The following is a 27889-nucleotide window of genomic DNA, read 5'->3' on the forward strand; positions in this document are numbered from 1 at the left end:
AACAGCTCCCACGTATGTCCTTACAAATTCATCTAGAATCGCAAACAGCAGGAAAGAATTTGTTTATCACAGAATGTCCTTGGCAGTCACTGCTGTGTGTTGGAGACTCTTATGTACAATGTTACTTCTGTTTGGCAGTCACTTCACATTAAAATTATTTTTTTTTTCCCCTTTAGATGATATCTTCTCTAGCAGCCAAGTCAAGATAGCTACTCCCAAAACCAGATCTTCCCAAGCAGCTTCAGAAGCAAAATCTGAAAGCAAGAAACTGAGCACATTTGATGACCCGCTGAATGCCTTTGGAGGCCAGTAGCCAAGGGGAGTGTGTTGCAGAGAGAAGGCCTTCCTTATGCCCTGTCCAGTACTAATAATCTGGATTCTGTAATCCAGTTGAGCTGAAATGAGATGGCTGTGGATATTCAAATGAGATTACCCATTTTAAATGGTTAGTATTCTCTTGTGCTGGGTCTAATTGTGCTAAATGATATATTTGTTAAAAAAAGACAGTAACCTCCTGCTATCTTGTTTCCATGGTGCCCAGATGAATATAGCTTGTGCAATACCTGCAATGAAGTGATCTATTATACAAAGTATAGTTTGTTTTATTGAACAGATCTATAGAGAAAATAATTGATAAATAGTAAATGGAATCAGTTAAACCAGAGCTGTCTGTCTTACCTCTTTACTGCTTGCTAAGGACATCTGCATCATGGCTTGAAAAAAAAAAACCAAAACCACTACTATGCCTTGTCCGGGTCAGCTGCCAATCTACTGAGCTAATGCTAGGGTAAGGCTGCGTTCTGTTACCAGGTACAGCTTCTCTTATGTAATCGAGCAGTTATCAAATCTTAGTGTACTTAGGACTTAATACCAGCTGGAGATAAGGTATTTCATATTGGCAACTAATGTCATCTATACAAATAACAATGGTTATAACTTCTCTGCCAGAAAGAGCGTGCTACAGATGAGGACCCAGTGCTCAATGAAAACAACAGCAACTTAACATTGTCTTCTGTTCAAGTTGTAAGCCACTAAATGAGACTTTTCACCTGCCTGGATTTGCCAAAGTTTTGCAAATAACACTAGGAAGTCCATCTGTACCGAGCATGCTTGGTCACTTCCCGGTTAACAAGTCTGTGTGCGTACCTTAGTGCAGAGACTCGCTTGTGCCCAAAGGCTTACTGTCTGCTTTCCTTTCTCATCCATAACACATTGTAGGCTGTTTACAGGAGGTCACTATTTTGTGGAATCCCTTTAACTGTCCAATGCATTTGGCTTAACCTTTTTGCTTCCTATATTTTCTAGATTGCCCTTCTGGAACTGATGCCATTAACCATACTTGGTGCCTGGTGGTAGATACTTGCTCTCCTGCATGCATACAAGCAGAGCAAATGCATAAATGCAGAAGGATCAAATGTTTCTCTTATTTTACCAGTGACCGCCTGCAATTCTGACTTTAAAATTAGATGCACTGTTTTTGTGATAGCAATGTACTACTTTATCTTCAACTCTTAAGACTGTTCTGCTCTCTGAGAATTTAAAGCATGTGCTCAGAGGACTTTGAGAGCAATTCCCACTTTCACTGAAGCCCTTGTTCTGAGACATCTGCTGCAGTCTTGTTTCTCAAATTGGATTTACTTTGAGGCATGGTAAATACTACAGCCGAAGCATCTACCACTAATGAGGGTAAAGCAGAAGGGAAGGTTGGAAGGGATAAAAGAGAAACATCGTGTATTGATTTGCGCCATAGGTGGGCCTGGCAATGATTCACGTTAATTGGGGGGTAAGTTGAGAGTAGCACCTTGGAAAAGAATGTGGGAGCTATTTGCAAATGGGTGTCTACAGTAAGAGCACTTGCACTTTATTTATAGGCATTACATCTGCTGCAAATGCCTCGTACGTGGTTCGGACTGCTGCTTTACTCCTCTTTTCTCTGCTTAGAAGGGCTTCAAAGACATACTGGGAGAGAGAAGAAAAAGATAGTGAATACTTCTATTTCTTTTCTGCATCCTCCTTTCTTCTTGGCCCCTTTACATTAATAACTTCTATTAGCATTGCAAAGAGTGCTGTTCACAAGCCAAGAACCCTGGGGGCCAAAAGCTGTTGGAGCAGAAAAAAAAAGAAGCTCCTGCCATAAAGTGTTTCTTAAACTTTAATGTGAGCGCTCAGTAGAGAAAAGGTCTTGATAGAAACTTGTACCATGACATAGATCAAAATCTTTCTTTACCCGCCCCCCCCCCCCCCCCCCATCTTTCTAAATTGCAACAGGGACAGTCTCTTACCCCCATTAAAGTGTGTGGTCCTCAATTAACTCCCAAATCCTGGTCTAGGCACTTCACTTCTGGGGGAGCTGGGTCTGAGTGGTGGTTTCTTTAACTGAGTTGTGGCTTGGTGTGTCTCTTTTTCTGCAAACTCGATAAACTATGACTGCATTTTCTGGGAAGGGCAGGGCTGGAGAGTCGGTGTTAGAGTACCCAGGGCTTGCTTAGCAGCCTTTGTCGGAGGGCTCCCATATACCTGCTCTGTGCATGTGAAAAACCGCAGTATTTGTTCTGAGTGGTGTAACTGGGCCTGAAACCTAACAGCTAGAGCTTTTTTTAAAACCTAAATGGAAAGTAAAGCAGTTAATGTAATTAGTAACTCCTAATAAGCTAAGCTAAGCTTGTTTTGTGATAGTATTTTGCTGGAAGAGTGTGATCCTCCAAGGGAAGCACTACTGCTGGAGACTGGCCTGCCTGCCTTTGACGTGGGAAGAGAGTAAAGGTGCCCAGGAGCAGCGCTCCTTCCCGGGCTGGGGCTGCCCAAGGCCCCTGTCCTGGCTGAGGCCGGGGGGAGGCCTGCACAGGCTGGGCATCATCCCCCTTGTGCTCTCGCAAGGCCCAGTGCTGGGCTCGTACGTGTTAGCAATCCCTGGGCGCCTCGGGTTGAGTTTGAGGTAGAAATGATGGGGTTTTGCAAGTCTTCCCTGAGGGGAGGCTAACGGTGCGCGTGGAGCGCCAGGGCCGGGACAGGCCCCTGAAACACGGCCTTTGCCCGCCCGCGCCGGAGGCACGGGGCCACCGGGCCATCAGCCCCGCCCTGTTAGACTACATGTCCCAGGAGGCACCGCGGCCTCCCGGACGGCTGTCACGTGACCGCCGTTCGCGGTGGGGGCGCTGCATCCGGGTTCTTCCCTGCGCACGCTCTGCCGTCCCGCGTCTTAACGACCACAACAAGCGAGAGCAGCGCGCCGCGGCGCGGCGGACGCCCGCCCCTCGAGGTAGCTGATTGGGCGAGGTGCATGAGAACGGGCGCCGCATTGGCCCGTAGGAGGACGCTTGGCGGGGATGTCATAAAGGCTAGGTAGGCGCGGAGGCTGCCGGGGGGTGAGCGGTTAGTGCTGCCGGCTCCCGGGTCCTACCCCTTTCCCGCGGCGGCGGCCCCTCCTCCCGCTCTGTGAGGCCTGCCGGGGCTGGCGAGCTCCTGTGAGGCGCGGCGGGCGGGGCAGCACAGGGGAAGAGGAGCCTGGTCTTCCCCCCCCCCCCCCAGCGGGCCCGGTGGCGGCAGGTGAGATGAGACCCCACCCTCCCTCCGCCCGTTGCGGACCGGCTCGGCGGTCTCCGGCCCTTGGGGATGCTGCTTCCTCGGGGCCCTGCGGCGGGAGCGCCGACCGGGGCGGGGCGAGAGGAGCAGTGCCCTGACCCTTTCCCTCACCCGGCCCCACCGGTGTGAGGCGTGTCCCTGGAGGGAAGGGGGGGAGGCTCCCCCCGAGGTGGGCTGGGGACACGGCTGGTAGGGGCGGTGGGGCTCCGCGGCGTAACCGGGGGTGTGAGGCCGCCCCGAGGCGCGGTGACGGCGGGGGGGTGGGCAGCTGCTCTCGCTCCTTTGTTTGCGGGCGCTCCGCTCTGCTGGCCTGGGTCCGGCCTGCTGCCCCGGTGCGGGGGCCGGACCGAGCCGGCGGGAGCTCGGCGCTGCCGAGGGGGCAAAGCTGCCGTTTCCTCTGCTGCCTTCCCCGAACCCGGACGAGTCCCAGTGGTTATGTCTTTCTGGAGTTTTTCTCCAGCTGTGACCCTGCTCTGGGCTTAGCCCTTGTCAGGAGATTTTGGGCATTAATGTTGCAGGTTGGGTTGTCATGTCGCTTGTGAAAACAAAATAAAAATGTGATAGGTGAGACTTAGAATGCTGACTGAAATTAGAGTCCTAAAACTATGATGTTACTAATATCATTTGTGGTTATCTCTTGCACGACCTAGATATCTTACTACTTCTTAATAGTTATTTTATTGTTCCTCAAGAATAAATTGAAATTCTTCTTAATAGCTATGTTCAGATGTTGTTAGAATTATGCTTGTTTGCTTTATAGGTGAAAAATCCCAAACATGAACAGCAACGCACCACACCTGTCCTCAAAGCTGTCTTGGCTAGAAGTGGAATGTAGTTTCCTGACAGATCTTCTTACAAGGAAGTTGTAAATCCTTTGTAATGGCCAACAAGAAAGAGCCTCCTTTTTTCAATGAAGATAACATGGGACCGTTTCACTACAAGCTTCCTTTTTATGAAACTATGGAGCTCTTCATTGAAACGCTTACAGGAACATGCTTTGAACTGCGAGTTTCCCCCTTTGAAACAGTTATTTCTGTGAAAGCTAAAATTCAAAGACTGGAAGGTATTATTCTCTCTTATTTTGTAAACTTTAGCACTTTAGAGGAAGTCTCATTTTACAAATAATAGTTGTTAAATTCAAACCAGATAATTTGAATGACTTGTTCAGTAATACATGTAAGCTAGGCACTCAGTTTATGGCTTAGGTTTAGCTGGAATTGAGTTGTTTTTCTGTTCTGTCCTTTTCCTATCAGTTCATGACTTAGGCTTTACTGGAATTGGTATTTCTTTTCTTGGTTTTGGTTTGGGGTTTTTGGTTTTGGTATATCATTATTAAGATAAATCTTAAAAAGGCTATGGTAAATCATTAATTGTTTTGATATTAAATGGGATATAGTCTTTTTGGTGTTGAAAGGACTCTCTGACATAAGTTGTTTGTTCACTAGCAAGGTTATAAACTTGAGTCTTGCAGTATGTCTATATTGCAACTGTCTTAGTGCTATTGCTGTTGCTTCTTAGGTTAGTCAGTTTATGGTTTGTTTATGATACTGCAGTCACAAGAGCAACTGCAGTGCAGGCAAACCACAAAGGCAGCTTGAAGTTACTGACTTGAATTTTGTTTAGGTGAGTGATCTTTTGCTGGTAGAGGCCTGGCTGAGCAATGCTTTGTCATAAAATGATAAACTCGGCATGTCTTGCAAAGTGAAAACCTCCTTTAAGTTATGAGGCCGTTTCTGGTCCTAATGCAAGGAGAAAAGATGTAGGTTAGTTCTCTCTCACCCCTTTCCCTCTACGATGAAAATGATCCTGCATGAAAGAATGTATTGGAAATATGCATGTATATATACCTTAGCTACTTTGAAGCATTGCATCCTTTCAGGAGTTAAAGAACTGTGTAGCTGCACAAGCTGAGAGTACCAGAGTTGCTAATTTTAAGAAAAGGGATCCTCTCTTTCTCCAGTATACCTGTACATGTTTTTCATGCTTCTGTGTGGAACCCACCTTCTGGGAGATGTAATATGATGCTTTAGACTTGAATCTAAGGTACTCTTCTTCTCTTATGGAAATCTGTGCTAATGGACAGGAAAAAAAAAGACAACTGGTACAAATCTTAAAACACAGCAGCATTGCAACAATAGGGATGACTTTTTGCTCATAAGGTCATGTAGTAGAAGCTCCACCATGCAGATAACTAGAGTTTATATCAGTGTAGGTACATTAGTGCAGCTATGTGGATATGCTTTTGTTTCCTGTGGATAGGGCCATAATTAATCACAAGTCAGACAATGTTTAGAGATGCTCCTGGAGGCTAGAGGTAAAACAAGAAAAGGAAAGGCTTTTTCTTCTCCATGAGTGAATATAGGTGTAGGAGAGATGAAAGCAGATACGTAATAGAATGCTAACTGAGAGACAATTAAAAGGTAGCATAGGCAATAGAATACAGGGGAAGACAGGCTATCTGGACAGTATACATGGAGGAGTGAGTTTTAAAGGATGCATGAAGAGACCAGTGGGAGATGTGAGGAAGAGGAATTTGAATTTCTTTTAGTCCAAAACGGGAGATTGCAAATAGACATATTGAATTGTACCTACAGTTTATTATTGTAGGCTGGCAGTGTCTAGCTTACAAAAGTATCATAATTTGTTATTGGAAGAACAGCGCAGTAATATGGTTAAAATATTGCTTATTCAGAATTTCATTCACATGTTGTAGTTCATAGGGCGATAAGGTAATTAATAGTTCAGGTGCCTGCTGTATAGACAATTATTATTAAGTAAATTTCATTAAAACATGGAAGATGAGTTCACTGGTGCTTATCATCAAATTGTTAGAAGTCACTTGAAATACCTTGATATTCCAGAACAGACTTAAAAGATCTGTAATGTCCTGATTAATATGATTTATGAGGGGCAGAGTGAAGACAAGATTGATCAGCTATGTATGAAAGGGACAGACATACAATGATAAATTCATTTTATGCTGCATTTGGTGCTGCTGTCGCATGTAAAAAAATAATTAACTTTTCAGTGACAAAGTTCCTATTGTAATGCACAAGTTCAAGCAATGTATCACCCAAGTGGAGTGAAAATCCTAAAGCAGTTTTGTGGTTGTGATTTGGCATGGGAAGCAGAAAGCTTATATCTGTTCCTGCTGCTGTTTTTCACTTTTTGTTATTGTATCATGTCAACTTTCCTGGAGTGTGAACCTCTCTCATTTAAGCTGCACTTCTGGCTGGAGAATGCCTCCTACACTGCTGGGAAACAATATAGAGTCCCTAGTATGGACTCATTTGGATGTTGAGAATCATGGTATGTAAGCATACAAAAAGACAAGTTTTGGGAAAATGATGCAAGACCTGAAATCTCCATTAACAAAATCTAGAATTGTATCAGAAATTAACAAATTTATTCAAATGTCACCAATGCCTCTAACTGTAAGAGGATAATAATAAAACTAAAATCAAGACAAACTAATCTTTGTCAACAACTGGAATATCAATAGCTGTAGACTGTCTACACTGTAATAAGAAAGGATAATATGGATGGCATCGTAGGAATTTTGTATACTTCTGATACCGTTTGTCATTCTTGGGGCCTGTTTAATGATCTGATGTGGAAAGGGTTTGTTTAGACAGCTGTAGTAGACCTTGGTACCTTAGTAAGGGCGAACTCTAGATCTTCAGCTTCCTGTTGGTTTTAGTCTGTAAAGAATATGGGTAAAAATTTATTAATGGGTTTTAATGCATCTGAAATTTCAGTGCAAGTCTACTCATAAATTGAAGTTAAAGCAGATCTGAGGTGTGTTTGGATCAGATCCAGGCATTTGTCCTCAAATATGTTCCATGTGAAGTAAGCACTTGGTATCCAAAAACTTAGAGTTGTTGTAATGCTGACTTTGGAGTCACCTAGGGTAAATCACTCCTAGTCTCAAATTCAGTGAATGAGCCTTTTAAAATGGTACACTGGAGAAGAAATAGCTCCCTTTGTCTCTACTGGTGGCATAAAAGCTAGAATACACACAGCCAGCAGCATAGTGTAGTGTGGCCAGCAGTGCTACCTATTCTGTTGGGTTTGCTTATTGTCGATTATTTGAAAGCAGGATAATATGTTGATAGACATGGATAGGATGGTACCTGAGTTTCAAGGTGACATGAAAGACTGAGCTTTAACACATGAATGGTACTTAAAAATATCAGGATTTCGTTGAAAGAGGAAATAGCTTCCTCCATTGTACAGGTCTTTGTAGCTGCTGGGCTGGACAAAGTTTAATAGTCTTAATTCGGGAACTCCAGTTATTATACTGAATTTTATAGAAGGAACATTCAGATAGTGTATTCGTAGTAGTGGTTGATTCTTTCATCTGTTAAAGAACCACAGATAATACCTGTCAACATGTTTGTTCAGTAAGATAGGATTGAGTCTCAAGGGTGGAGGTGGAGTTTGGGGTTTGGTGTTGGTAATTATTATTATTATTGCAGAAATTAATTTGTATTCTACAGTATGGAGTGTTAAAGCTTTCATTTATGTAGCTAGCTTTGAAATAAGAAAAATCAACTCAGTCATTGTTTGTTCAGTGACCGCTTGCATCTGAATTTTGTGATCTGTGTATGTGGAAACATCTACATTTTTAGATGAAAATTGAGGTGTTCTCTTGTCCTTGTATTATTGTAAAGGGGAGAAACAGAATTAGCTTTCAGAGTACATCTTAATTTGGAATGTTTGTGTTTAGCAGGGAATGACAGATGCAACAATAATTTTGTTGTCATATGTGTGCATACTCTCAATTCATCAATGAGTTGTTATGTTTCATTGGTCTTTTTGCTGTCGTTATTTTGCTGCCTATGTACAGCAGCTTCACCTTAAGTGAAAGGAACTAGATGAATGTCAAGCAGACTTCTGGATGTTGTAATTTCTTTCAATATTCAGAGTATGTCATAATGGTATTTGTTCCTACTTGGCGTTAGAGAAAATAGCTATGCTTCTGTCAGGACCAGAGTAAGTGGATTGCACAAGTGTAAAGTGTTTTTAGCAGAACCAGTCTTGCTTTTCTTCTGTCTACTGCTTTTCCTCTATGTCTCCTATTTGCTTTGTCATTTGCCTGTTTATTGTGCTGATAGAGACTAGAAGTTGATGAAGCTTTTTTTTTTAAGCTTATGCTTTGTCTGAGCTGGGAAAACATTCCTGCAAATGCAAGCCTGTGCCCAGATCCGATGGTTAGAGTGTCATCTGGAAGGTGTAAATAAGGTTACCTTTGTCAGGAAATTTTGTGGGCCTGTGTTCAGTTACTGGCGACTCACTGTTGTTAGTCTCCTCTTTGTCAGTCCCTAGGGTAAAGAGTAGGTCAGTACTGACCACCATTTACACTAACATAGTGTACTATCATGCTTATGAAAGCTGGGGGCTTTGACAGTAAGGAAAACAGTCCTGCTGCTGTAAGTTGTGAACCTTTGCACCCTTCCCTAGTGTAGCTAGTTTGTGGGGGGGCTGTCAGCCCCACTTCTCTGTAAGCAGGACCAAAAAGTAAAAGTTTAAGAAACTCTCCAGCAATTTCAACATTAGATGAAAGATAAGTACACTGTTTGAACTTTGAAGTGTTTGTGGTGTTTTTAAACATAGTAACCTTCTACCCACAACATAAAATCAAGATTGTTATGAAATCTATAGGGTTTTTTTTCTGGGTCAGACTTGACCACATCAGTTTCTCTGGTGAGCCTACTTAGCATGCCTGAAAGAAGAGTAAAGGAGTGAAGCTTCAGGGTGTATCTGATATGCTGATTCAGAGACAGGATAGAGTACTTCTCTACCTTCTCACCCACGCCCCTCCCCCAGCAGGTCAGATTGTCAGCGCAGCTGCAGCCATTTCAATAGGCAGTCTGAAGACTCTTCTGTCCTCCTATAGCAACACCTAGCTAGCCCCATTCCATTTGAGCATTGAGGTGTAGCTTATTGCCCTACTTTCCTCTCTTCTCCATACCGATTTAGAGCAGGCCAGTGATGCAGTCATGCCGCTCAGGGAGAGGCCATAGTAGATGGGTATCTTGCAGTTCTCATTGTTGCAATTTTACATGCTGATCCCATGTGCAAATGTCTACTCAAGAAAGCTGTACTATAATGCAGAAAAAGGACAGCTGATACCTATTTTCTTGCACCTGAACCTATAAAGCATGTACCATTTCCTCTGTATATAAATACAGAATTCTTAGAAAGCAGCATAAAAGGGAATTAGTAATAAAGACTTGTCTGTTTCCCATTACAGCAGAGTATAGTCTTTTCATCTGTTCATTTCATCAAAAATACGTTGTCATCGTTAGATGAACAAAACCATGTTTCACTGCAGCACTGCCAGTTGCAAGCCAGCCTTTTTAACAAATACTCTCTCAGTTTATCAAAGTAATTGGAAATTGCTCCTTGGAGGCTGCTGAAACCATAACAAATACAGACAGTAATGACTGTTTGTAATCAGAAGACTGCAAAACAACACAGAAAAGAACTTCACTGTAGACTCACTGGCTGTTGCCAGCTTGTTCTTGTTTTGCTTATGCTGCAGACTTGAAACATAACCAATAACCAGTTATTGAGTAGCTGGCAGTGTAGTAGCAATTATTGTAGTCTACTATATGAACACATTCCCCTCATAGATGTCTTGTGGACTTCAGAGGATACAAGAGTCACCCTAAATGCCATCCAAGTGAAGTAGTGTTGGTCGTTCATAAAAGAGAAATCTAGATGTGAGCTGTGGTGAGAAAAGGAAATTGTGGTGATCTTTAAAACTTACATAACAACAGTGACAGGTCCTCCAAAGTGCACTACCTCTTCTGCACGAGGATGTCCACTTAGCAGGTGTCCTACTTGCCTGTTGAATCTGCTTGGACTTTCACTGGAATCTGGTTGCCTTTTCTTCCTTGTTGGTGATGGGCGTTGGTAGCTTTGTGCCATTCTTCCAGCTAGGAAGGGGCTACTTAACTGACAGCTTGCACACAGCTTGCCAAACACTCTAGCAAGCCTTGGGAAGCTGAGATGTTTTTGGAAACCACCTGGAGGACTCTGATCTTTGTGTTCCCCTCTTCCCAGATGTGTTTCAGGAAGTCTTAACTATATAGCATTGCTACTTGCACCTCCTTTTAAGTATCTGAATGTGCAATGAATAAAAGTATAAGATAAGGTTACTTTAACCTTTTGGAAAATATATTTATAGCTTTTGCTTCTTAGTCTGAGGAGCAGTGTTTAGATATTTTTGAACAAGTAGGTTTTTTGCCTCTATAAATTTTCATTTTAATTACAATTTGTCGGGAATGCACAGTGAGATCTTAATTACCTGGATTTCACTAGACAAATTGAACAGTACTTCCTTTTGATGTTGAAGGGAAAGTTTGTGGGGGTTTTTTCAAAGGCAAAAAAGACAGCTATTCATCTTCCTGTTAGCCTTATATTTTTTTAATTTTTTTTTTTTTTGGTAGCCAGAGATGTCTCATCCTTCCATAACAGTCCTGGTTTGTACTCTATCCAAAATTTGAAAAGTGGCAACATTCTAGTAAAAATGTGTGAAGACCTTAGGTTGTACCAGTTTATGCTTATTATCTTTAATGTGTATTACATCTGTATCTAAATGAGTTGACTATGCAAGCAAAAAAGAAACAAAGTTAATCATTGTGTAGAATATGGATTTTTTTAATAAGGAACAAATATTCAATATGCTTAGTTCCTTTTAACAAAAAATAGCCAAAACTATCCCAGAACTTGAACTGAAAATGAGAATTAGTGGATATAAGTAATAAAATGTTCTGAAGGCCTGAAAGAACTCCCACAAAAAAATAGAAGTGTTTGTAGTACGAAGTTTGCCTAACTGCTATGGTACTATATTTTACATGTGAACTATCAGGTTCCAAACCAAGCAGTGATAAAAACACATTTACAGTTGTCACCACTATAAAGTTGCCGCTAGTTACCTTAATGTGACCTTGTCTTTACTGTGAGTAATACAGAATATCAGTCTGTGATTAAATTATTCAGTAGTTCTTTAGTTAGAAGTTTTATCCTGTTGTTCCTGTCCGTATACTTAAAGCTCTGAGGTACAGACAAGAGAAAGAGAACTCCCTTGTCTGATGACTGGAAAAGAGCAAGTATTCAATAAGCCTGAAACAATTGAATACTTCTACAGTCCCCTTGTTGAGCCAAAAGATTGAACTCCATGTGTGAGCACAAGCCTGCTGTAAACCTTAACTTTGTTCTTAATAACTATTGGGGAGGTTGGATATCGTGACCGACAGCTGCTCAAGCGCCTGTCCTTGTTCTGCTTCCTTTCTTCTTTCCCCTGTGATCCCCTTTCTCACCTCTCTTCCATTACCCCCACATTCTTCAAAAAGCAAAACTCCCCAATAGTCCTCTCACCAAGCTCCAATTTTAATACTTTTTTATTTTGTTCTGTTTAGGTATTCCTGTCTCTCAGCAGCACTTAATTTGGAATAATACGGAACTGAAGGATGACTATTGTTTGAATGATTATAAGTAAGTATAGAATAAAATTGCGATGAGTGTTTCTGAATGATTGTTAGCATAAGCAATAGAGAATGCTACAAAAAATTATTTATTGTTATTTACAGCATTTCAGAAGGCTGCACTCTGAAGTTAGTTCTGGCTATGCGAGGTGGACCTATTAACACTAGAAGAGGTAGGTGTTAACTTGGAAAATAATTACATGCGACATCTTGTAACTGTAAACAGTTTCTCTTAGTTAAGCGTTTAAGAGGAGCAGATTTCAGTTCCAAATTAATTGGAAAAATACTTGACAAAAATGGAAGGATTTTTTCCATCTTTTTTTCCTTACCATACCAAGTACACCATCCTTTTCATTTTGTTTACCCTTAGTTTTACAAGTACCTTTGTATGTATAGAATCATCAAGTCTTAAAATCAGCAATTCTTCACCTGTAGAAAAAATGATACTATAATGTTATTATACAAATAGGTTTCAAAATCTGGCTAGTAAGAATCAGGCATTGGTTTAGTCTTATGATAAAGTTGGTTATGTGAATCATCTATAGAGAAATGAAAATGGACAAAGTCCTTTGATAAGTTTCACTTGGAAAATACTCAGCATATCTTCTAGGTTGGGAATCCCCATTGTAAACTGAGCCAAACTCTCAGAGGTGATCAAAACAACAACAATAATAATAATAATTTGGGTTTATTCTGTTTTTTCTCATTGTAGTTCCTGTGGAAGACCCTATCAGGGAGATGGCTGAATACATGGATCCTAGTAGAGATGAGATCTGGGAGAAAGGGCCATCCAACAAACAAGTTACCTTCTTAGTATATCGAGAAGGAGATCAGTTGAATTTCTTCCGTGTGGTAGACCGGGGAGATGGCACTTTAACACCATTATCTGAATCTTTGAGGTAAAGTTGGGTTTAATCTTTATATTATTTTTCTAAAGAGGAATGATATATAATTCTCAATTTTATTTGTTGACTTTATCAAAAAAATATCTGGAATATGTCTGGAGTATTGCAAGAACTGTGCCTGAAGGGCTACTAAAATGCTGTAACTGCATGGCCTAACGATACAGTAGTACTTTGTGGTCAGTGATCATGCTGACAGTCCTCTGTCACTGTGTGTGTCAATAGAGTGAGATAAAGCTGGTCTCGTGCTTGAGGCAATTCTCAACATTCCAGCCCTTTCTAAAAGGGAACATTTCACAAGAGAGTAAATTTGGCAATAAAGATATTAAAAAAAATTTTGAGAAGTACTTTCTCTTCCATCTTAAGGCATTGGACTAGTCAGGAAGCTAGTAGATTGGCAGTGCAAAATCCTGAGAGGGTTTGTCTGAAGTTGCAGAGAAACTGAGGGGGTGTGTGTTGGGTTTTGGTAGGGGTTTTCTTTGTGTGTTTGTTTGTTTTTTTAATATACTGAAAGAATTACCAATAGAGCTAGCCTTTGGACATAATTAGGCCTCAGATTAGCTACTGTTGAGATACCAAACTAGTCTAAATTACTGTCACAGAAACAAAGTACTGTTATCATCAGAAGAGCAAGTATGTCACTTAAGCTACTACCTTGTAGTAAAAAGATTAGCAGTCTTTTTCCTAAAGCTATCGAAATTGATAATATCTGTTAAAAATTATTAGATTCTGTTTTTATACTGCAGCTTTTGGGTAGAGTTTTTGTTGGTTTTTTGTTGGGTTTTTTTAATCCTCCGAAGAACTTAGTATTTGTACAGCTGCCAGGAAAGGAGATGTTCCTATTTGCAAACTGAAAGCAAGAGCTTTGTATGGCATTTATATTCAGTGTGATTCAGTGGGTTCAGAGTGATATTACTCTAATAAACTTTTATAAGAGAACTGTACTTAAAAACTACAGGCTGAATGAAATGTCAAGGTTGAATTCCCACATAGTTACACAGAGTAGAAAGAGCTAGTGTTTGATATACAATTACGGGATGAAAAGAAGAAGAAAGATACAAAGGTATTAGATCTGTGATCTTATCTTTTGGCCCCTGCGGTCTTTTTCAGTAAAAAGCCACATATGGTACTGTGTGTAGATCTGAAATAGGGAAAACCCACCATCATCGGTAAGAACTGAGAACCTTGCTGCTGCATTTGCCTAGATACACTTCTGGAAAGAGGAGTAAACAGATGTAATTCCTGTTCTCACTGATACCCTGCCTATTACCAAATTGTTCCCTTTTACCTTTTAACTCCAAAGAAGATCCAAACCAATCCAAAGAGCTAGGACTGTGGATGCTGTACTGTGAGTTGATGCAAGAAGTTGCCAGAAGGAGCTTGAACTTTCATTTTTCAGTATAACAGGCTCCCTGGTAGCTGCCTATGTGTTCAAATTCTTGTGTGTGTGACAATTTTTTTTTTCCCCACTTAAAACTAACATGGACAATTGTCTGAAATTCTTAATACTTCTCAGTTACGTAAGCCTAGTGTGTAGATTAAATGGTAATTTATTTGAGATTGGCAAAATGTAGCAAAGCAGGGGTATAAACCACACAGCATGTATGAAAGTCAAATATGTTATTCTTAAGAAATGTGCTGTCACTGATCAAATTATCCAGTTAGGTTGGAAGTCACCTGAGTTGAAAACATTCAGCTTGAGTTGTTTCTCTTTGTTGTGGTTTAACCCCAGCTGGTAACTAAGCACTCCCTCGCTCCTGCCCTCCCAAGGGAATGGGGGAGAGAATCTGAAGAGTTACAGTGAGAAAAGTGTCACTTGAGATAAAGACAGTTTAATAGGTAAAACAAAAGCCACTCATGCAAGCAAAGCAAAACCAGGAATTCATTTACCACTTCCCATCGGCAGGCAGGTGTTCAGCCATCTCCTGGAAAGCAGGGCCCTGTCACGCGTAACGGTTACTTGGGAAGACAAACACCATTACTCCAAATGTCCCCCCCTTCCTTCCTTCTTCCCCCAGCTTTATATACTGATGGTATGGAATGTCCCTTGGGTCAGCTGTCCCCGCTGTGTCCTCTCCAAACTCCTTGTGTACCCCCAGCCTTCTCACTGTTGGGGTGGGGTGAGGTGCAGAAAAGGTCTTGACTTTGTGTAAGCACTGCTCAGCAATAACAAAAACATCTCTATGTTGTCAACACTGTATTCAGCACAAATCCAAAACAGAGCCCCATACTGGTTACTATGAAGAAAATTAACTCTATCCCAGCCAAAACCAGCACACTGTTCCTCTGTGCTTTCTATGGGAGTTCATTTCTTAGGTTTTCTATTAAGGCAGACAGTAATTGGAGGAGAGGAAGGGGTGGAAAAATCCTAATTTTTGAATTAGTTATTATGGCTGGGTCAGACTCTGTGGGAAATGGAAAAAGCAAAGGGAGGAGGGAATGGAAACAAATCGGACCTTTTTGTTTGATCTTTATAGAGGAAGGCTGTGAATCACTCCGAATACTAGTGTTTTCCACACTGACAGTTAAATGTGTTTACATGTGTGGGTATACTGGTGACTGAGCATTTTGAGACACTTGTTTATCAGCTTTTCTTACATTGCTTATGTGTTAGGCAGAATTTAGTGACTGCAATTTAGAAATGAGACATTGGTTTAGGTTTTGTTTTATAGGTTTCCAGGTCATTTTATTTTATCTGTGGTTAAGTTAATGGTTAAAATTTGATGAGGTGTAAATACATGCAATGATTATTGTCTCTGGATTAAAAGAAAATTGTTGAAGTTGTGGCAGAGGACTGGCAGGCACTGGTGTCAAAAGTTTCAGCAAGCTACTGATCATTTTTGAGGCATGCATCTTACAAGTAAGATCTCAGGAATGTTGACACCTGTGGATAAAGTAAATTTGAAATTTACTCATTGGAAGATGGGCTAAAAGTATCATCAAGAACAAAGCTCCCTGTCCAACTTCCATAATTTGACAATCATGTTAAAGCAAAAAATTCTTTTGTTACTCTCTCTTTTCAGTGTTTTGGCTCCTATTTAGCCAGAAAATGCAAGAAAAAGGATAACTATTCTTTTTGCATAAAAAAACCCAAGCAAACAAAAAACCAACCAAACATGTGAGACATTTCACTTTTCTTTCTATTCTTACCTTGAAGGAAGGGAATTTCTAAGAATTGTTTTGACTTGGTGACTTAAGTCTTTGCAGAGTTAAAATTCTGAAATGATTCTTAAGTGTTGAATCTTTACTAGGAGAGATATGTAATATGCATGTTGACTGTCCCCATATGGAGCCGTTCAGTTTTTGGTAAGAAATGACTGGACTATTTTGCTGATTCTTGCTTTGAATTTGCTGCCGTCTTGCTCTGAAAGATCTGTCTCCCACCTGTGTTGCCTTTGGAGTTTTGCTACGTTTTAGGAAATGGATTTGGAGAGTCAGTGCAAAAATACTAGCTCTTGACTAAGGGCAGCAGAGTATTTCCAAGAATCAGGTAAGATGCCAGCTCTAAGTAGTGGGGTTTTTTTGGGGGTTTTTTTTTTTTTTTTGGTACTGGCTTTCTCATGACCTTTAGTTCTTCCTTGGTCTCTTTTGGAGAGTAGAAACTTTAGTTAAATCTTCTAAGACCTCTGTATGAACACAGGGGAATTGTCTGATTGTCACAATTTCTAGAAGCTGACAGCATAATGGAAAAATTAAAACACTCTTTAAAATGTACTATACGCAGTGTTGAAAATGCATCAATTTGTAATGAATTGGACACTCGTAATGGTTCTTTCATTTCACTGTCAAATGTTGGATGTGTGTTAGTGATTAATGCTTCATTGCTTCATAGGAAAAACAAGTCAGATACTGACTTTGAAACATTGAAGTTTTGCATTCTGTTAGAATACAGAATGGAAAAACACAATGTGATGTCATAAATTTCCAGGCACTACTGAGTTAAAATATTTTTGTCTTGGGACTAGCAATTCTAATCTGTTTATTTTTTTCCAAATGTGAGACTCTTTGGAAACCTAAACTGATCCCTTTTTATTTTTTTTTTTTATTTTGAAAAGGAGAAATAGAATATCACATCCACATGGGTGACCCCTCCATTTCCATTTATGGTGAGAACACCCCTCAGGATGGATAGAAATTTGGACTTTCCTTCCATGCCAGTGTCTGGTTAATTGGAAAACTGATCAGCTTGTTGTCTGAGTCACACAGTTAACAGCTTTGGCCATACCTTCAGGAGACATTTGTGGAACTGGATATCCCCTCTGGGGGGAAAATATATAGTGAGTGTGAACCAACTGTATATGGTATAACAACTTCCCAGAAGCGTGGCTGTGTTCTGATTTCAGCATCATCACTTTGCGTGAGCATCTTGTAAGGAATGCTTATGTGCTAAAATAAATGGATTTGAAATGTCTTTGCATACAGTTTTACGTAATGCTTTGTCAACAGATCAACTACGGATATGACTTTCTAGTTGTGAGAATGCTCTACATTGAAAACATAATGAAATTATTTGATTAGAGGGTGAACACAAACTTTCTTTTATTTTCAGTGGTGGTTCAGTTTATAATTTATATGCTGATGATGATGATGAGACAGAGGCATCACCTTCTGGCCAACAGATTATCGAGAATTCAATTACTATGAATAAAATGAAACTGCTCAAGGCAAAGATGGAGAACATGAATCTCAGTAAAAAGGTGAAGTTGTGATTTCAATTTTTCTATCATAAAATGGCTTGCACTTTCCTAGTGCTGGCTTTTCTAAAAAGCAGGTCAGGTACTTTGTCTTGGGAAGTGAAGTTATCAGGGGTAGATGATTTCTTATCTCTCATTTAAGTAAATGCTATTGTATGTTCTTCTGTGGGGCATTGGCTTTACTTGGATCTACCTGTCCATGTTCAGAGAATTCACTACTGATCCTGGATTTGTGTGGGTGGTTTTTTGGGTGTGTGGATTTTTTGTTTGGGTGTGTTTTGTTTGTTTTTCTTTCAATACTTTAAGTAGCATTGTTTTGCAGTACTGCTCTGGTAAAAATCAATGTTTCTCTTAAATGAAACTCATTAGAAATATTGTAACTGAAAAGCCTATAAAGTTAAATATGAGAATGAGATTACCTACAAGATAAAACATTACGTTGGTGTTCATGTCTGTCTAGGTTACCTAGATGTAAAATGGAGATAGGCTTTCATCACTCATCTTGTTTGAGACCCTAAGATCTTCTGGATAACTTTGATGGCATTCTGGCTTCCCTTTTCTGTTCCTCTGACAAGTGGCCTATTTACTAAAAAGCCTTTTCTGATTATAATATTTGATTTTTGTTATTCAGATGTTGGGGTGAAGTCTTGATGGCTAGTAACAGATGAGGGAGTAGAAAGAATGATTTGGTCCTTTCTGGCTTTATGCTATCTGAGTTCCTAGGAATATGATCTCAGTCAGGTCTTTGAATGCAACTGTGATTGAAATACTAATTGTTGTTGTATGTGGTTTTGGTTTTTGTTTTGGTTTTTTTATAGCCTAAGAAAACTGTCAAGGTGAAACCTCGTCCTCCAATGGCTCCTCGACCATCTAGTGGCTCCGTGGCTGCTGCTCGTCACCGTTTTTTAAGAGTGCTCCCTCATGTTGGACAGTCCTGCCTACCTCCTCCTGGGAATTCGTATCCCTCGGAGTCTTCCCAAAATGCACTTTCAGCATTGGCTACTTTGGCCACTGCTGGTAGAACAATGCCATCCACAACTAATGACTTTCTTAAGGAAGATGACACTTGGCAGAGCAACTCTTGGTCTCAGTCAGTTAGTAACATCAGGTTACCACCAAAAATATCTCGTGTCGAACTAGAAAATGCAAAACTACCTACAAATAGTATTCTGACTGCTGTTTCATCTCTCCCTGCAAATTCAGAAAAAGCATCTGAAAATGTGACCTCAGCCAGCGAGGAGGATGCTGTTTTGTTTCCGAATCTAACAAATGTAGAACTATATGGAACAGAAGAAAAACTTCTACCTGAAACAGATGCTTTTGCTTTGTTAACAGAATCAAGCACCACTGAACAGGGTGGTGAGATATATGACGCAGGAAAGGTGAACCCAGAACTTGAACTCTCTGATGGAGATGAAGAATCTAAGGTTGTAGAGCAGCATAGAAAACCTATTAGCAAAGTGCTGAGCACTGCAGCAATGGGGGCTGGTCTTCTCAGTACTCGTGAATTAAGTCCTCGGAAAAATCTGCTTTTGTCACCTCTTCGGTATTCAGCACAAGTGACTCATCATAGTTCTCTGAAACCACAAGCACAACCCAAATGCTTTGAGGCTGGTAACTTGAGATCTACAGCCTCCCCAAACGTGCTTCGATCATTGGAAGTCCGTAGTATAGCAGACTCTTCTTTTTCTAGGACTACTAGATTTCATAGCGTGAAAGTAGAGTCACTTGGCAAAAGACCTGATGTAATTTCTAAAGCAGAGGCTAGGGACATCACAGATGTGGCTAACAAGGCATCCAAAGAACCTGTGAGTTCTGTAAGTAATTTAGGATTTCTGGCTTCGCTGGCCCGAAGCACAAACAGGGAAGGCTTACAGAATTCCTGTGGAACAGGCAGGTTTCGGACTTCTGGTATTGCACTACCTACAAACCTGCAGCATTTTCAGGAAGAAAGCTTTAGGAAAACTGCTCCTCCAAATGAAGCTGCTGAATATATTCTAGTGAGTACTAATGCTTCTAAAGAAATTGAAGTTTTCTTGTTTTTTCTGGTACTGGCATTATGAAAACTGTACTCTCGTGTGTGTGTCTATGTGCCTTTTCAGGAAAGGCAGATGGGGAAGGGGAGGTATACTTAAATCCCTGGTAGTCTTAAACTGTTTTTTCTGAATTCCTGTTGGTATCTTAACTGCCTGTTTATCTAAACAGGTCCTAGAAGTAATTTTTCATAAAAATTAAAGTGGTGGTTCAGTTAACAACTAAAATTATTAGTTGTTGTAATGATAGAATTATGAGTGTCTGTGTTTGAAGTGTCATCTGACTTCTGCTGCTGCTCACTAATTGTCATTTATTCCAAAGTTTTCCCTGTGACTGGCACCATATGTGCCTAGCTTCAGATCTCTAATGTACTTCCTTGTTTCTGTGTTGTGAAGTATGGGGAGACTATTAAATAATCATTTCAAGTAAGGCTTTATATTGTAGAATTTTAATTTTGTGTACAGAAGTCATCTTCGACTCTTTGTAGGTACACTGATTGATAAAACATTGATTTCAAATAAGCTGATACCAGGCTGCCTAACTTTTAATTTGATTTCCATCTGCTAGTAATTTCCTTGTGGAAATTTTTTTTTTTTTAGTCTGCGCATGGGCTTGGAATGAATGGAAGTATTGCAGCTGTAGGGAAAAGAGTAGGTAAGTAATGTGACTTAATAATTGAAGATGACTCTTTAATCTTTCCCGATATATCACACATATAGAGGACAAGAATAATTTATCTTTGTAAGGCATATGTCTTTCAAAGTCCTTGCTGTATTATGCTTCTAGAGCATGGAATAACTTAATATTTTAAGCAATTCTTTAACATACAGATGGCATCCACATCTTAGGTGGATACAACTGTGACTCTTCCCTAGCTTTTTTTTAATACTTAATGAATACTGTTTGTCATCTATAGACATAAACATGACTTTCTGCTCTGAAGTTTACAAAAGATCGGCTCTGTGAATACTTCTGAGTGAAATAAAATCAGCCAGATTTATTGGTAGCATTGTCTTTAGGACTACAGCCTGAGCCAGAAGGATTCAGCAAAAGAAAAGTGGGGAGGAAGTAATAAGGGCATGGATGCTAAAGATTACTCATATAGTGCAGATTTTTCTCTATTTTTTTTCTTGTGGACATCATTCTTTCTACTCTAGTCTTGGTAACTGTGGAGTGCTTAATGCTTGACATCTACTGAAAATGGATGTGTTGTGCCTAGATATTAATTTCTTATGTGATTAATTCTCTTAGGAGGAATGGAATTGTCTATATTAGTACTTTTAAAACTCTTAAGACAGCGAGCTAAAGATTCTCAGCACAATTAACTTTTCTTCTTTACATCTTTGACTTGCAGTTTGCAGGTTTTATTTCTATATGACCTTAGGAAAAGAGAGGCAGGCATGTATTCCAGGATTTTAAGATCTAGGTATAGAGAATGAGCTTGAAGACAGATCTTCAAGTAGCAGCTGCAAAAGGAAAAATGATGTAATTGTAATGGTGTGGGAACAAAAGCTGCTAAAATAATGGATTGTGCTTTTGTTTCACAACCAGGTGTGCAGCTTTGAATTGGCAGTCAATTAATAAACAGGTCTGTCTTTACCTACTCTGTGGTAAAAGAGATGATACCCTAATAGCCACATCTGCATGGTGGGGAAGCGTCATTTTAGATAGAACTATGAAGACAACACTCCTCTGGTGTATCTTATGTTAGACGAAAGTGTATTTTCCAAAAGGTTCCAGACATGAGAAGAACAAAGTTGGTGTTGTCCTATCACACAGGCTCTTGAGAGAGAGGTGGTCAGTAATGATCTGTTGTATAACTGGCCAAAGGACAGATTCAGTTTACATGTAATTGCTGTAGGGACCATAAATGTGAGGTGTATTGTTTTTTCTGTTTAAGTATGGTCCACAGCTGGGGTTGTCTTCAGGCTCTGTCTTTTTGACAAACTGGACTAACTGATGCTTCTGAAATAGTATGCTTTTAGATTATGAAATTGATAGCATGGCCAAACATGGAAGTTTCAATGCTAGATAGCAATGGGTTAGCACTGGTTGGTAGTGATGACTGCAATGTGTAGTGGCTGCCCGGTGTTACTACTGAATGTAGCCTGTTGTATCTCAGCTGAGAAAATGACTGTTGGGATTAAAGGTGCGCTGGACAAAAAATACTTCTGAACTCATGAGGTCACTTTTTGGGAGCATCCTGACAATATAGCAGCAGAAGCACTGAAAAAACGTTTGAGAGGATGTATTGCTGACTTTCACTGTCCTAGCGAATGGTAAATACGCATAAACGAGTTGTGGACAAATAGCTTCTACAGAGGGAAGGAAGATGCCTTTTCTTTACATGCTCTCCAGTTAATAAAGCAACAGCCAAGAATTACACTTAAGTAAATTTTTAAGTACAGAAATTTTACAAACATCTACAAAGTGCATTATGAAACCATATTGCTGAACAGAGGTTCATAGTTTAATAATGTACTTTTCTTGCAATTAGGGAGTACCAGCAAGATTTTAAAATGTTGCAGTATTTATCTGGCAAACTTGAGTTATTAGCTACTGAATATACTAGATGCTAGGTACTGGAATGCCCAGTTGATTCTTTGGAAAGCTGTTATGTGCAGTGCTTTCCCAATCACATGATGTGTTTTCATTTTGCATTTGGGAAGGCCATTAGGAGATGTGTTTCTTGAGTTATTCTTTAACTTCCTGCTTATGTCAACTTTTAACAGGTGTTAAAAATAATGGGTCTAAGTCCCACATTGTGCTGCCTCTTCCAAAGGTGTTCAGAGGCTTGAGGTGTGTTTTCTCTTTCAGCTTTTGAGGTTTTTTTTCCTCTCTGTTTAGGCTTTGGGGTTCCCACCTGAGGTATCCTAAGAAATACAAAATTAATCTGGAAAAGATAACATTTAACTAGTTTGTGATCAGGAATAAGTAAAAATAAAATGTCTTTGCTCTCTTTCTACCTCTGAAAGCAGGTGAAGCAACCCATCTTCCACCTGTGAATGGCTCAATTCAAGCAAAAAAGAAAATTACAAAGCATTGCTTTCTTTGTGGCAAGAAAACTGGATTGGCAACCAGCTATGAGTGCAGGTAGGCTGAGCATATAACCAGCTGTTGTTTAAAATTGATAGCTGGGTTAACCAAAAGGTTTTCTGTGCTGCATGGTATTCCCTAAGTGTAGCAAATCAAAAGACAACCATCAGAAAAGTTGCAATTCTCAGTTCGGCAAAACTCCAGGAATTAAAATTCAGGAATGTTGTACCTGTTTTGCTGTTGAGGGGTATGTTCTTCCAGGAAAATCAAGAAATGCAAGATATCAGGAATTAAAGAACATGATTACAAAAAAAGAACGATGACATTTTTTACTGGTGTGGGGAGAACTTGCTACAGATTTATGTTCTGCAAAGTTTCTCAACAAAAATTATATCATTAACAACTTGAGAAAAAACTGGTTTTGTTAGAATTTTTCAGAAAATCTCCCTCAGATTTGGTCCTATTACAACACATCTGCACAGTTTGAGAATTTATGCAAATTTATATTTGACGACTTTTTGATTTTAAGTGAGTTCTGTTTTTTGTGAGACTTCAGTCACCAACATCTAGAGCATCTCAAAAGCAGAGCGCTGGTCCCCCAAACCATGACTTGCAGACAACACAATGAGACCTGGCACTTGGTGGTGATCACTGGAAACTTTAAAACAACAACAAACCCCCCTGCTTTCTCTGTTGATCTTGGTTTTCAAAGTACTGTTTCCCCACAAGGTATTCTTTTCTCAGTATCATTTTGCATGAGCTAGTCAAGGTTGGGAACTGCTGCATTGTGAGGGCTACATTTGAAGCTGATCTTGGTTCATGCCAATCAACAGCAAAATGAACAAGACTTCTGCCATTCGGGAACTGTGCTGGAGAGTTTCAGGGTGAGGAACTGCCTCCTTACTTGACTCTTCAGTCTTTGATTTTGAAACAGTTTTGGACACTGCACACTTTCCTGCTAAGCAAATAGCTGCAAGCTCTTCTAGAAGTAACTAAGCAGCTTGCTTCAGGTTAAAAATGAAGCACAGAGAAAGAGGGGAAAATCACACATCTCCAGGAAGAGCATTTGTTCTAGTTTCAAAAGGAGCAACCACATGACCTTTTACTAGAACGGAACGTGAACCAGATAGATAATACAGTTGTATGAGAGAACTGGTTGCTTACAGGACCAAAGAAAAGCAAATTTATTACCAGGCACACAGAGCCTCAGCAACAGCTGCAGAAAATATTATGAACCCAGATAGATAGATAGATAAATAGAGGATTATAGTCTAATAGTAACACAGTAAGTTGTGTAAGCTTATTCATTTCAAGAGAATTCTGATTTTGAATGATGTCATTGTTTTACTGTCAAGAAACAACTTTATCAAATAATCGGGCAACAGGACACTAATATCAGTCTGCACTTAAAGCACTTTTCCAGATCAGATACAACCTCCAGAGTGTGCTTTTCTCCTGTTAGGAGTCTTAGCTGCTGAGCTGTCAAGTTTGAAGGCAAAAACCATCATCTTAACTCATTGAAATTGCAACTGATATTGGAAAGATGGACCCTTATTCAGTCATATAGGAAGTCATGTTCTTGATAGGTGGTCTGTCTGATGTCTTTGCAGCTGACTAAATCTGTATTTATTAATCTTAAATGATTAATGTGAGTTTATGCCAGGCAGAAGTTGTGCTGAACTGAACATCTGTTTTGGTGATCTGAATGATATGGTGGTTTTTAACTGAAATGCATTATGTGGATTTCACCTGATGCCATTATTCTAGTTCCATGGTTTTGTCCTCTGAACTAATGTTGTGTGAGATCTTTAAAAAGAAATAAAATACATCAAAGCCCGTCATTCTTAATTTATAAGTGTGTTTGATCCTTGCTAGCTGGTTCCAGGAGTACTGATCTTGCTTAACATCCTAGCTGAAGAGAATGTTGTGTCAAAACTGCAACATTCAGTTACAAAAATGTCATTTTGATTACCCTGCTACTTATTGTTATCAGTCAAATATTATTAGAATCCAAGCAGTTATGTCAAATAAACAAGACATGATTAAGCCAAAGGGCTTCAAGCATGTCAGAGAGTTAAAAGCTTCTAAAAGCTTGTAACTTCTAATATTCTTGATTCTTCAGATGTGGAAACAACTTCTGTGCAACACACCGCTATGCAGAGACTCACACCTGCACCTACGACTATAAGAGTGCGGGGCGAAGGTATTTGCAGGAGACCAATCCCGTCGTTAGTGCACCAAAGCTTCCCAAAATCTAACATGGTTGTTCTGCATGTGGCCGTTCTGCCATTGAAGAATTGTATTACATTGAGAGAAGCACTTGCTTAAACTGCATAATGTTGCCATGCTCCATATTTAAAGATTTGCCAAGTAACAAAAGCACATGAGGATGCATCCTGTCGAAGAATAATGTGAACACTACTGCAGTTAAAACTTTTCTTCTTTAGTGAATGAAAAGTTAAAGATTAGTTTTTAAAAACTTACACTATGATTTAACTGTTACTGCACGTCTTGTGTTGTGTTTTATATTTGGAAAAGCTATTTCACTAGACAAGTCTTTAAAAGATGCACTTTACTAACTTTATTTACTGTATAACCAGACTTGAGGGGGTGTTGTAATGAGGGTGTCATGTAATGTCTTCTGTACTCTTGCGTTTTTTGTCCATTGCGTGATATCTTCTAAGTTATTTCACTAGAAAGATCCCCCTCCCTCCCCTCCCTTTCTTCAAACAGCTTATTTTGAGATTTTTAAGGGGGTCGTACTGTGTTCCGCCCCTCTGTTCCATTCAGATTGATATTCATGCACTGTGTATCCATTCTGAAAATTATATATCATGTTAATCACATTTTCTTAAAATAATACTGGTTATATGACAAGTTTGTTTTTAAATAGAAAATTGCCCCTTTGTTGCCATTAAATATAAGGAACAACTTATTTTAACTTTTTTTGTAATCCTAGATTTTTTTAAGACTTCACAACTTGGTTTGTTAAGATGTTGAATGCTGTTACTGGAAGAAATTCTAATAAATATTAAATTTTATTCTGGTTTATGCTCTTATAAATGCACAAAACTTTTCCTATCTTAACAGCATGCTCCTAAATTAAAAGCTGGACTTTGTTATAGGGGGGAGGGGATATTTTTAACTTTAATTTTTTTTCAGAAGTACTGGCTCATATCTGTTTCTGCTGAAGTGAGTGGGAAAATTCCTACCAACTTCATTAGGAATAGTGTGACCAGCACTGTGTGCTTTAAATAAATCTTCCTGAACTCTTCCAGATGTACTAGCGAAGGGAAAATGGGTGTTCAACAAATGGCATATAATAACCTGCAGCCTTTCTCCCCTACAGCTGATGCTGTACAAAGGCAGTTCAGTAATTGCATGATAAACTTCTAATGAGCATGCAACTACTGCAGAAAGTGATGCTGGAGGAATATACCTACTGAAAGCCTTTCATTCCCTTAATGTGTCTGAAATCTTTTTATAAGCTTATGTTGCTTGATGTGTTCTAGTATAAACAGATTAATAAAAAACCTACAACAAACCACCAGAACAAAAGAAACCCCTCCACATTGCATCTAGACAATTGAATGTCACGATCCTTTTTCTTGCCAGAGTACTCAACTGCTTAGTTGGATGTGGTATTAAAATTATCTAGGCTGCATTCCAGTCAAACAGAAGCAGCTGATGAGCATGGCGATCAAAAGTTGGGCCAAAAAAAGAAAGAGGATCAGTGTAAGGGAGAGAAGTAACTCAGAGAATTCTCATCCTTGAAGGAAATCCATTTCATGTAGTCTACCTGCAACTTCTTACACCTTCTGGAGTTTCCAGAGAGTGATGACCTTGGAAAAAAAAATCAAAATCATACTTCTGGGCAGTGATAAGGTAAAAAGGTAGTTTTATGTGTGTGTGACCTCTAGGCTTATTCTTACTTGACAGAGCTGCACCTAGTATAAGAATATGTCATTACTGAGCAGTGCTAGATACTGTGAACATGCCTGTAGTTTTTATTTCATCTCCAGTATGGGGCAATATTAGATGCCGAAGGAAAAGAATTAAGGAACAGGGCAAACGTACTAGTGATTTCCCAACAATTACTTATTTGCAGTTCAGCAACTTTCTTAAGACAGAGGTATTGGTCTTTTTGCAGGTGCGGTAGAGATTTCACAAGTAGTGAAATTAAAGTGCTATAAGCTGTCATCACTTAATCTGATTTTGCATAAGTATAATTGTCAAGAAATTATTTTGCAGTGAATTAGAATGCCCATACTCAAATTTTAGTAAGTACTTAAATGAGGTCTGTGACAGGAAGTCTGAGTCAAATCTCGATTGTAACTTTCCCTTTTCTAATTATGCATAATGAAGTGCACAATGATACTTTTCAGAAAATGCAATGTAGTAATACTCTAATTCCATGTGTGTAGCTTCTCATAATTTTTATTCTACCTTATTTTGATTATACCTAATATGGACATTTCTTGTGCAGAATTCTTCTGGTTTTTTTCTCATCTCCACTGCTGTGTTACAGGCACTCCTATTTTCAATGAGCAGTACAGCTCTAAGAGCACTTAAATTTGTAATTAACTGCTTTAGTTGCTAATTTATATGCTGTCGGGTTTTACCAAATCCTGTGTTAGACCGTGCTATGGATTAATTACTGTTTACTGTGTAAACTTACCTAAATGGTTTGGTTTTCTGAGTATTAGTCAGTGCACTGTGGTGCTATGCATCTGCTGTAGACAAATGTTTAGCTTTTGTGTATTTGTTCGTGTAATTAGATTGTATCATAAAGTGTTTACATAATGGAAGTTTAACAATGACTTTGGTGTGTGCTTCTCTACCTTCCTGTCAAATATTTTTTGTGTGCTTCTTTTATGCTTGAGGACCTGTGAGGCATAACCAGGGTAGTCTCTTGTTGAATGACCTCTGGGATTCTTGTCAAAATGATAAGTGCCACAGAGGTGTCAGAAATGTTTTTGGATCGTGAACAAAATATTTCCTTTCTCTGAAATCTCTAAAAGACCGTGGTGATAAAAATCTGCGTGCAATTCCCATCTCTATTCAGTTTGCAGTCCCCTGGGATGTAATTGTACTGATGCCTTCTGGTGCCTTTTGCTAACAATCTTCAGTTGTAGAAAAGGCTAGA

General features: G+C 39.5%; 2 protein-coding genes across 13 annotated transcripts in view; both read left to right on the plus strand.

The window, feature by feature from the left end:
* Positions 1-664, plus strand: part of LOC129208920 (WASH complex subunit 2A-like) — a 34828-nt gene extending 34164 nt beyond the window's left edge. For all 6 annotated transcript variants that reach the window (XM_054832430.1, XM_054832431.1, XM_054832433.1 and 3 more), the window contains one exon: positions 177-664. In XM_054832430.1, the coding sequence (XP_054688405.1) occupies positions 177-313 (137 nt within the window). In that variant the 3' untranslated portion in view covers positions 314-664. The remainder of the gene's footprint in view (positions 1-176) is intronic.
* Positions 309-27622, plus strand: ZFAND4 (zinc finger AN1-type containing 4). 7 transcript variants are annotated; one of them, XM_054832438.1, is made up of 10 exons: positions 309-445; positions 4343-4645; positions 12012-12087; positions 12183-12250; positions 12790-12976; positions 17529-17676; positions 18492-19673; positions 20307-20361; positions 22683-22800; positions 24866-27622. In XM_054832438.1, the coding sequence occupies exons 2-10, from the start codon at positions 4462-4464 to the stop codon at positions 24999-25001; spliced, it is 2154 nt and encodes a 717-aa protein (XP_054688413.1). In that variant the 5' UTR covers positions 309-445; positions 4343-4461; the 3' UTR covers positions 25002-27622. The 7 variants fall into 7 exon arrangements, 5 of the variants coding, with proteins under 5 accessions (XP_054688413.1, XP_054688414.1, XP_054688415.1 ...); XM_054832439.1 differs by lacking the exon at positions 309-445 and adding an exon at positions 3226-3342; XM_054832440.1 differs by lacking the exon at positions 309-445 and adding an exon at positions 3238-3259.
* Positions 27623-27889: the final 267 nt, after the last annotated feature.

The sequence above is a fragment of the Grus americana genome, chromosome 7 (assembly GCF_028858705.1).
Source record: "Grus americana isolate bGruAme1 chromosome 7, bGruAme1.mat, whole genome shotgun sequence".
Classification (NCBI taxonomy): domain Eukaryota; kingdom Metazoa; phylum Chordata; class Aves; order Gruiformes; family Gruidae; genus Grus; species Grus americana.